General features: G+C 39.9%; 1 protein-coding gene across 1 annotated transcript; it reads right to left on the reverse strand.

The window, feature by feature from the left end:
* Positions 1-8642: 8642 nt before the first annotated feature.
* On the reverse strand, positions 8643-9240 carry LOC145067407 (secreted RxLR effector protein 161-like). Its single transcript, XM_079014558.1, has 2 exons — positions 8892-9240; positions 8643-8836 (listed from the first exon to the last, which is right to left on the reverse strand). The coding sequence occupies exons 1-2, from the start codon at positions 9238-9240 to the stop codon at positions 8643-8645; spliced, it is 543 nt and encodes a 180-aa protein (XP_078870684.1).

The raw sequence follows: 9240 nt of genomic DNA on the forward strand, positions 1-9240 counted from the left end.
AAGAACAGACTCGGCGAGTTGTTCATACAACTCGACGAGTCACAACATAAAGTGTTCTTCAGATGAAGATGAACTCGACGAGTTGTTCATACAATTCGGTGAGTAGGATGAAGGACTTGAACCTCAGTTTAGAAGAAGAACTCGTCGAGTCAACGCCTAACTCGACGAGTAGGGACGGGATCCAGGACAATCGATTGGATAGGGACTCGGCGAGTTGGAGAGCCAACTCGGCGAGTCATGTCAACTAAAAGTTGACTCTGACTTTGACTTATGACATGATTAGGGGTAAAATGGTCACTTTACCCAAAGGACAGTTAGCAGTGTTTGATTGAGTATATTGTGGGAATTACAGCCGGAGGATTTCCGGAGCAACAGAAGCAGCAGTAGGTGATCAATTCCTACACAGACCAACAGTTATTTCGAGGTGAGTTTCCTTTCCAGTAGGAACGGGTCTAAGGCACCAAGGCCGACCCGTGTAGACGAGATGTTAGTACTAGAGTGTGGGCCGAGCCCGTATCTCTGGGTTTAGTCAAGTATGATATATGTGTCAATATGATAGAGTTGCTTATACTTGTTGTCTGTGTGATACTTGTATATTATGGGTTAGCGATTGAGTGTAGGCAGGGCCCGTATCTCTCCGAGATTGGAGTGTGGGCTAGGACCGTATCTCCCAGATAGTAGAGTGTGGGTGAGGCCCGTATCTCCCGGCTAGCGAAGTGTGGGCAGGGCCCGTATCTTCACAAGTGTGGGCGAGGCCCGTATCTCCCGGCTAGCGAAGTGTGGGCAGGGCCCGTATCTTCCCGAGTGTGGGCAAGGCCCGTAACTCCTAGCTGAACGTTGTTTGTTATATGCTTGCATGGTATGAGGTATTATGGGGGAACTCACTAAGCTTCGTGCTTACGGTTTTCAGTTTTGGTTTCAGGTACCTCCTCAGCTAGGGGAACGGAGCCGGCGCGGTAGCACCATGTCACACACACTCTCTTGTTTCCGCAGTTATGAGTTTATTCTGGGATTAATACTCTGATATTTTCGTTGATCAATGTTGTGGTTTTCAATTTGGTTTTCGATGTGAAGTGGTTCAACTAAACAATGTTTTAATTGTTAATGTTTTCTATGTAATGTTTTATAAACGAAATTTTTGGATGTGAAATTTTTGGTCGTTACATAGGTATTAGAAATATGAACTTCAGAAATTCAATAAGTGTTGTTTTCTGGAAGTTCAGTTGTTTTCTAAAACATGTCAAAGCTAGTGGGAGCATAAGTGTTATGCTTATATGATAATAATAATAATGATAGTGGGAGCATAAATGTTGTGCTTGTATGATTATTGAGGCAAGTATTGCAAGTTAGCAATATTAATTATAAAAAACAAGAGTTATACTTTGCAAAGTCGTAAGGGTTGAAAAGTTGTTTTGCTATAATTAAGGGAGAGAATATTGTACTTCGTTTCAAAATCTAAAGCTTAGATTGAGAAATTTTAATAAATTTAGTCAAATGATACATAGTGTGTTCTTAAATTTCGATTATGACTACGGTATCCCTCTTCATAGTTCAAATTGTAAGAATGTGACACATAAAATATTATGGCAGAAGATTGATAAAGTATCATATCTTTATGTAAGACATTATGCATCGTGTCCCATACGCTTTGGGTATAGGATTGATTGCAAGTGCTATTATATTTTACCATTCTAAAATTTTCCAAATATCTAGCACATTAAGAGGGAAAAAGGACAAGAATCAGTTTTGACTAAGATAATTAAACAACTATCAAAGGACGATCCAAAGTTCGCTGAGGATTGGTCGCTTGTGAGTAGTTGGAAGTATGGTATTGGATGGATCATATCGAAATTATTATGAATAGATAAGATTCTATTAAGAATGAGTTGTCGTATGGAAAATATGGAAATGTTTCCATATTGGGAGTTGGATATTGAGAATCTATGTCTAGATTAGAAACTTTTTTGCAAGAAGGATGTTCAAAGGAATGTACTTTGAGTGAGAGACATCATATCTATAGAATTGTTTCTAATAGAGATTGGCCAAGTCTTGATGATTTTGAGCTATGACTTTACGAAAGAATCATTGCATAAAATGTTAGAATCTATCATAAGTAACAAGAATTTGATATTCTTATACTTATGATAAGGATTGGGAGTTGTGAAATGAGTATGATTGGAAATGTGTTAATTTGATCTATTTCACAAAGTAAGGACCGTAGGTAAACATTGTGTGCATGCTGAGAGCATGGGACAAGTGTAGTAATAATTCAAGTAAGAAGTTGATTACCTGAAACAACAAATAATGAGTAATCAATATGGTGATTAAATAAAATGTTTTATTTATACCCAGAGTTTGGGGCCATACGGGATTAGTATTATTCTTGTGTTTTACTTTGCATGTTTTGAGTTCCTGAATAATTAAATTGGTTCAGAACAATCAATTTATTCGAACAGACGACAGTCGTTCATATGTTGGAAGTAGGTATGAATGAAGACTGTCGTGAATTGGTGTGTGGATTGTCTAAAGTGTATTAGAAATAAGCAAATGTTTGCTGCAACGTTCATGAGTGCTTATGAATATGATTTGAGCATTGGATTAAACCCACGCTCACTTGGATCACTTCAAGGATTTTATCACGAGTGATTGGTGAGACGATAATATCTTATATTCTTGAAACTGAGATGTGTGAGTTGTATCTTACGAGTTGGCTACACATTGATAATATGTAAACGCACTAGTAACTTGGTGTCATAAAACATATTGTTGTGTGTGATTCGGTGAGTGAGTACAAGTAAGAGTTGAGTCAGAGTTTATCCGTTCCTTTTATCCAAAGTAGGATAAAAACGATATCTTTGGGCCCCTCGATGATTTAGTGATGGCACCTAAGCGCTTGACCAAGCCGGGACTAATTTGATGTGTTCAATTGTAGTCTGTTGTCGGTCGTCATAAATTGGAAATCGGGAAAACAGTATAGAGAGAATGATTTCAATCCATGTCTCAGTCTATACAATATCCAGAATGGAGGAATATATGATCTGTAGCACCTGGTTCCCGATACGTACTCCTTGTAATTAACATTTTTAAAATAATGCATTTTTGCCTTGGACTCGACGAGTTGATGGACCAACTCGCCGAGTAGGAGCGGGATAAGACGCGGGGACTGAACTTTGGACTCGGCGAGTAGACCCTGTTTGGGAAAAAACTCTAATCCGGGTGTTTGCACCCTATTTAAACGCTCTATCTTGGCATCCTTTGTCCCTAACACTTCCAGAGAGCTGAAGAGCGAAACCCTAGCCCCCATTTTGCTCCTGAGAGTGATTTTGGCTTTGTGAAGAAGGTTTGGAGCTTAGAAGAAGAAGAAAGAGGTTGTAGTGTGCAAGGAGGGGAGATAGATCCGGAATCTACACTACAAGAGGCTTCCATTCAGGTAGAAAAGACCCTACGTTGATCACTAGTTCTTTAGATTCCCTTTTGTCCCTAAAATGGTGGTTTTCAAGCCCTAAAACACCATACTCCTTGTGTTTGTGCTTAATGATCCGAAAGGACTTCAGATCTAGACATTATGGACGTATTAGAAGTATAAAGTTTCTGTGGTTAGAGTAATTGAGGTCCCCATTGGGTGTAAGACCTCATAAAAAGCTTGGATTTGCCTTTTGGAGCTTGTAGGGCCATGCATGCACGTAAAGTTTGCAACTTTACGTGATAAGCATGCCCTAGGAACATAGATCTACGGTTTTGAAGCGTTGCATGTCTCAGATTTGGTCTATATGGGAAATGGGTCAAGGGACTCAGCGAGTCCCAAAGTGGAACTCGGCGAGTTCTATGAAGATGGCCTTAGAGTCGACGAGTTGGATGAACAACTCGGCGAGTCCTATGAAGATTGCCTGGTACTCGACGAGTTGTTCTTCAAACTCGGAGAGTCCGATGAATTGTTATTGATTGAGAGGGGTTAACTGTTGGAGGTCCAACCCTTCGTTTCTGCACGCGGAATTAGCAATTTAGCGTGTAGCAATAGTCCCAGAAACCCAAATCCTCAAAAAAAAAAAGATGCTCTGGTGAGGATTTGGAAGCGAGAAGGAGATCTGCTCGTGGGGACTCGGCGGGTTGTTCTTAGACTCGGTGAGTCAGGTCGCGAGTCGGTTCAATCGTCCCAAGTAGTGAGTTAAGGGTGACTCAGTGAGTGGGAGTGAGTGGGAAGAAGGACTTGTCGAGTAGGACCGGGTTAGTAGGAGAAGGACTTGGCGAGTCCAGTCAACTGGAAGTTGACTTTGACCAAGGAGTTGACCTTAGACCAGGGGAGGGCCAGTCATTTGACCTAAGGGTATTTATGAGTGTCTAATCTATGTTCATGATTTATAGCCGGAGGATTACCGGTTCAGCAGTCAGGCGCTCAGCAAGCAAACTTTCAGCAGCTACTTTCGAGGTGAGTTACCTTCCAGTAGCAGTGGGTCTACGGCCACAATGCCGACCCACCAGTAGGATTTGTATGATTGTCTCTGTGATATTCATCTAGGGTTGCTACTACCTGTGTTATGTTTATGTGCTAGTATGATATGATGCTATGTGCTAGTGACAGTAGGGGAGATAGTCCCCGGTTTACCGGTCGATAGGGCCGAAAGGGCAGTCATGCCTAGCCATGCTAGATAGATTATGTGATATGTGTTATATGGTAGTAGTAGGGGTGAAATCATCCCCAACATCCGGTTGAGAGGACCGAAGGGGAGACCAGCACCCAGATATGCTAGCTAGTATCCGGTCGAGAGGACTGAAGGGGTAGGTCGGGCACCCAGATATGCCTGACAATATATGTTTGATATGTGGTTATATGGTATGTGGTACAGTGGGGGAACTCACTAAGCTTCGTGCTTACGGTTTTTAGTTGTTGTTTCAGGTACCTCTTCAGCCAAGGGGAAGGAGCTGGCGCGGTAGCGACATATCACACACACGCTCTTGTTTTTCCGCACTATGAGACATTCTGGGATTTGTACTCTGATATTATTATGATTTACGTTTTGGTTTACGGACACAAGACATGTTTTATTAAATGATATGGTCGAATGATATTTTGTTACAAACGTTTTCAAATCACTTAATTAAAAATGAAAATTTTGGACCGGATTTTGGGGCGTTACATGATCCCTTATCTAAAGGACGCGTATCTGATAAGATCAGAGTTGACAGCGGCTTCTGAAAACTACGATTGTGGATCAGGATCTGAAGTCATACACAGAATAGTTATTAGACTTATCCAAGTGGGAGACTGTTGGATTAGTGTCTAAGTCCATAACTATTTTGGTATGTACTTGACCCGATGGTGCATGGTCCTTTTGGGTTGCCTTCACCAAAGCAACTTGATAGGATGAATTATGGAGAGAGAGAGGATTAATTATGATTTATAAATATATTATGAGAATAATATATTAAAGGAGAAATCATATTGTTTAATTAATATTAGTCAATAATTAATTAAGAATTAATTTTGTGGCTAAAAGATATTAATTAAACTTAAGGGACTAGAACTGTCAATTGTGTGATAGTTGAATATTTGGCTAATGGACTCCATAGAGGATGGAGTGGACGAATTCTATGGGGAAACCCATTAGAAATCGTCCAAGGCCTCTAAGGAGGGAGTCCATGGGTTGCTTAGGGCCTAAGAAATCAAATTAGGGTTTCCTTGTTAGATAACCCTAATAGCCTCACTATTTAAGGACCCCTGGGGCACCAAAAACGTGACCAACTAATTCCTTAGGGCTTCTACACATTTTTGGGTGCCTCCTCTCTTCTCATTCTTCATCCTCTTGCTCTTGGTGTTTGTGAGCCATTAGAGGTGCAACATTTGAGGCACTAAGCTTTCTGAAGCCAAGGATTGATTGTTATTGCTATATAACAATCAAAGGTAAGATCTAAACCCTATTTTATGTTAATATGATTAATTGTATGCTATATCTAGGGTTTATAGCTTTGGATATTCAATTGCATGTTCATTAGACAAACTAGATCCAAAAGCTATTAGGGTTTGCATGTACACCATAGGAATGATGTATTGCTCAAAATCCATCAATGATAACATTTCCATATGATTATGATAGAGAGAATTTACAATGAAAAAGCATAAAGGCTACAAAGAATAAAGCGGATATAAATACTAGCTAGACAAAACCCTAATCGACTAAAGGCTAAATGGTCCATAAAAATGTGGGCTAATAATATATAGACTAACATCACCCCTCAAACTCACAATGCCACAACAATAAGCATTGAGAGTTTTTCAGAAAAGAACCGAAACCGAGAAGCCGATAGAGCCTTCGTAAAAATATTCGCAAGCTGCAAGGTTGATGAAACAAACAGAAGCGATATGGTCCCGAATTGTAGGTGATGACAGGTAAAATGACAATCAATCTGAATGTGCTTTGTCCGCTCATGGAAAACAGAATTCTTCGCAATATTGCACTTTTGTTATAATAATGCAAGGTAGTAGATGAAGAAATGTGAACTCCCATATCCTCAAGCAGCCACCTTAACCAGATAATCTCACATGTAGTTACAGCCATAACACGATATTAAGCCTCCGTAGAAGATCTAGAGACAACGTCCTGTTTCTTGCTCTTCCATGAAATGAGAGAATCTCCAAGAAATACACAAAATCCGATGGTGGATTTACGATCATTACGATCGCCATACCAATCAGCATCACTATAAGCACGTAACTCAAGAGAAGACATCGAGGGAAACTAGAGGGCCTGAAACTGAATGCCACAAAGATATCTCAGAATATGGAGTACAACTCCCCAATGAACAGAGGTAGGATCAGTAACAAACTGACTAACAACATGAACAACATACGCAATATCTAGATGCGTAACTGTGAGATAAACCAAACTTCCCACAACAGTGCGATAAAAATTTGGATCGGAAAAAGGAACACCATCAGTAGGCTAGTACCGTGCATTGGTTTCAAGAGGAGTATCAATAGTCCGATTTTCAGAGAGGCCCACCCGTGTAAACAAATCAGATATATATTTAGTCTAAGAAATAAGATACCCTTTCTTAGATTGAGCTACCTCAATAACCAAGAAATAACGCAGCAAGCCCAAGTCCTTTATAGCAAATCGATGAGCTAGATCATGCTTCAAAGACTCAATACCACCATGGTCATCACCAGTAATAATCATGTCATCCACATATAGGGACAAAAGAATCCGTTTTGCACGCGAGCATCTAACAAACAAAGCAGAATCATGATTTCTCTGGACAAATCCAAGAGAGGTAATCACTATGGAGAATATCTCAAACCAAGCACAAGGGGCTTGCTTGAGACCATACAAAGCTTTGCGAAGCCGACAAACCTCACCTGGCTGGTGCTGAATTCCTGGGGGAGGAGTCATATCAACCTTTTCATGGAGGTCACCATTCAAAAATTCATTCTTGACATCCATTTGAAAGATCTTCCATTGTCGAATGGATGTAACTGCAATCATAGTACGGACTGTCGTCATCTTTTCAACTGGGGAAAATGTCTCCTCGTACTCAAAACCGTACCATTAGGAATACCCTTTTGCTACAAGTTTGGCCTTGTACCGCTCAACAGACCCATCAGCTTTTGTTTTTATCTTGTACACCCAACAAAAACCTATTGTGTGTTTCCTAAGAGGAAGGGAAACCAAATCCCATGTATGAGTCTGATGAAGAGCAGTGAGTTCCTCAGCTATAGAATTCTACCAAAGAGGATCTAAAACAACTTCTCTATATGATTCAGGTTCAAATAGATGATGGATGCTCGCTATAAATGAAGCAAATGGTAATGAGTATGTAGAGTAATCAAAATCTAGGAGTTCACATTTCTTCATCGACTCTCTTACATTGTGATAACTAAAGTTTGTTACTCCTCTTAAAACCAATACACGGTACTCTCCTACTGATGGTGTTCCTTTGTCCAATTTGAATCTTTATCGCACTGTTGTGGGAAGTTTGGTTTATCTCATAGTTACTGGTCCAGATATTGCTTATGTTGTTCATGTTGTCAATTAGTTTGTTACTAGATCTTCCATGGAGAGTCTCTCATTTCATGGAAGAGCAAGAAACAGGATGTTGTCTCTAGATCTTCCATGGAGGTTGAATATCATACTATGGCTGTAACTACATGTGAGATTATATGGTTATGGTGACTGCTTGCGGATATGGGAGTTCACATTTCTTCATCTACTCCCTTGCATTGTGATAACAAAAGTGCGATAGAGAGAAATTACAAGGTTCTCAATGAAAAAGCATAAAGGCTACAAAGAATAAAGTGGATATAAATACTAGCTAGACAAATCTCTAATGGACTAAAGGCTAAAAGGCCCATAAACAAGTGGGATAATAATATATAGGCTAACAAATTCTTGCACGCCAAGCAACACTCTCATCTCTACAAACCTTATTCGAGCTAAGGCCTTTGTAAGTGGATCTGCTCGTTGCTTATCTCCCGAAACATGCTCAACAATCACTTGCTCGTTTTCCACATGCTGTCGAATGAAGTGGAGTCGAGTGTGAATGTGCTTGCTTCTTCCATGAAAGACAGGATTCTTTGACAATGATATTGCTGATTTGTTGTCTATGTGAATCAGCACCTTTTGTTTCTTCATTCCTATCAGCTCAGCTTACAACTCCCTTAACCAAACTGTCTGACATGTAGCTACAGCTGCTGCTATGAACTCATCTTCACACGAGGACAAAGCTACTGTATCTTGCTTCTGGGAGCACCAAGTGCAAGGTGAGTCACCAAAGTAGAAGACATACCCTGTTGTACTTCTTCCATCATCAACATATACATTTTGACTGCTATCAATGTAACCTATCAAGCTCATATTTTTTATTTCGTTTATATATTATCCCAAAAGATGGAGTACCACGCAAGTAATAAATAATTTGCTTAATAGCACGTGCATGAGATTTTCTTGGACTTTGCATATAACGACTAACTAATCCAACCGAATATGCTAAATCTGGATGAGTGTGTAAGAGATATCGTAAAAAACCCATTACTTTTCGATAATGGGTAGCTTCAACTTCTGGTTCATCTTCAGCTTTTGACAACTTTAGTCCTGGCTCCATCGGACATTGAATTGCATTACACTCTTGCATGTCTGCCTCTTTTAGAATCTTCATAGCATAACTCTCTTGCTTCACCTTTACACAACCATTTTCTTGTAATACTTCAATACCCAAGTAACAAGTTAATTCACCAAGGCCCGACAT

Source organism: Lactuca serriola, chromosome 8 (assembly GCF_051521515.1).
Source record: "Lactuca serriola cultivar US96UC23 chromosome 8, Lser_US96UC23_V15, whole genome shotgun sequence".
Taxonomy (NCBI): Eukaryota; Viridiplantae; Streptophyta; class Magnoliopsida; order Asterales; family Asteraceae; genus Lactuca; species Lactuca serriola.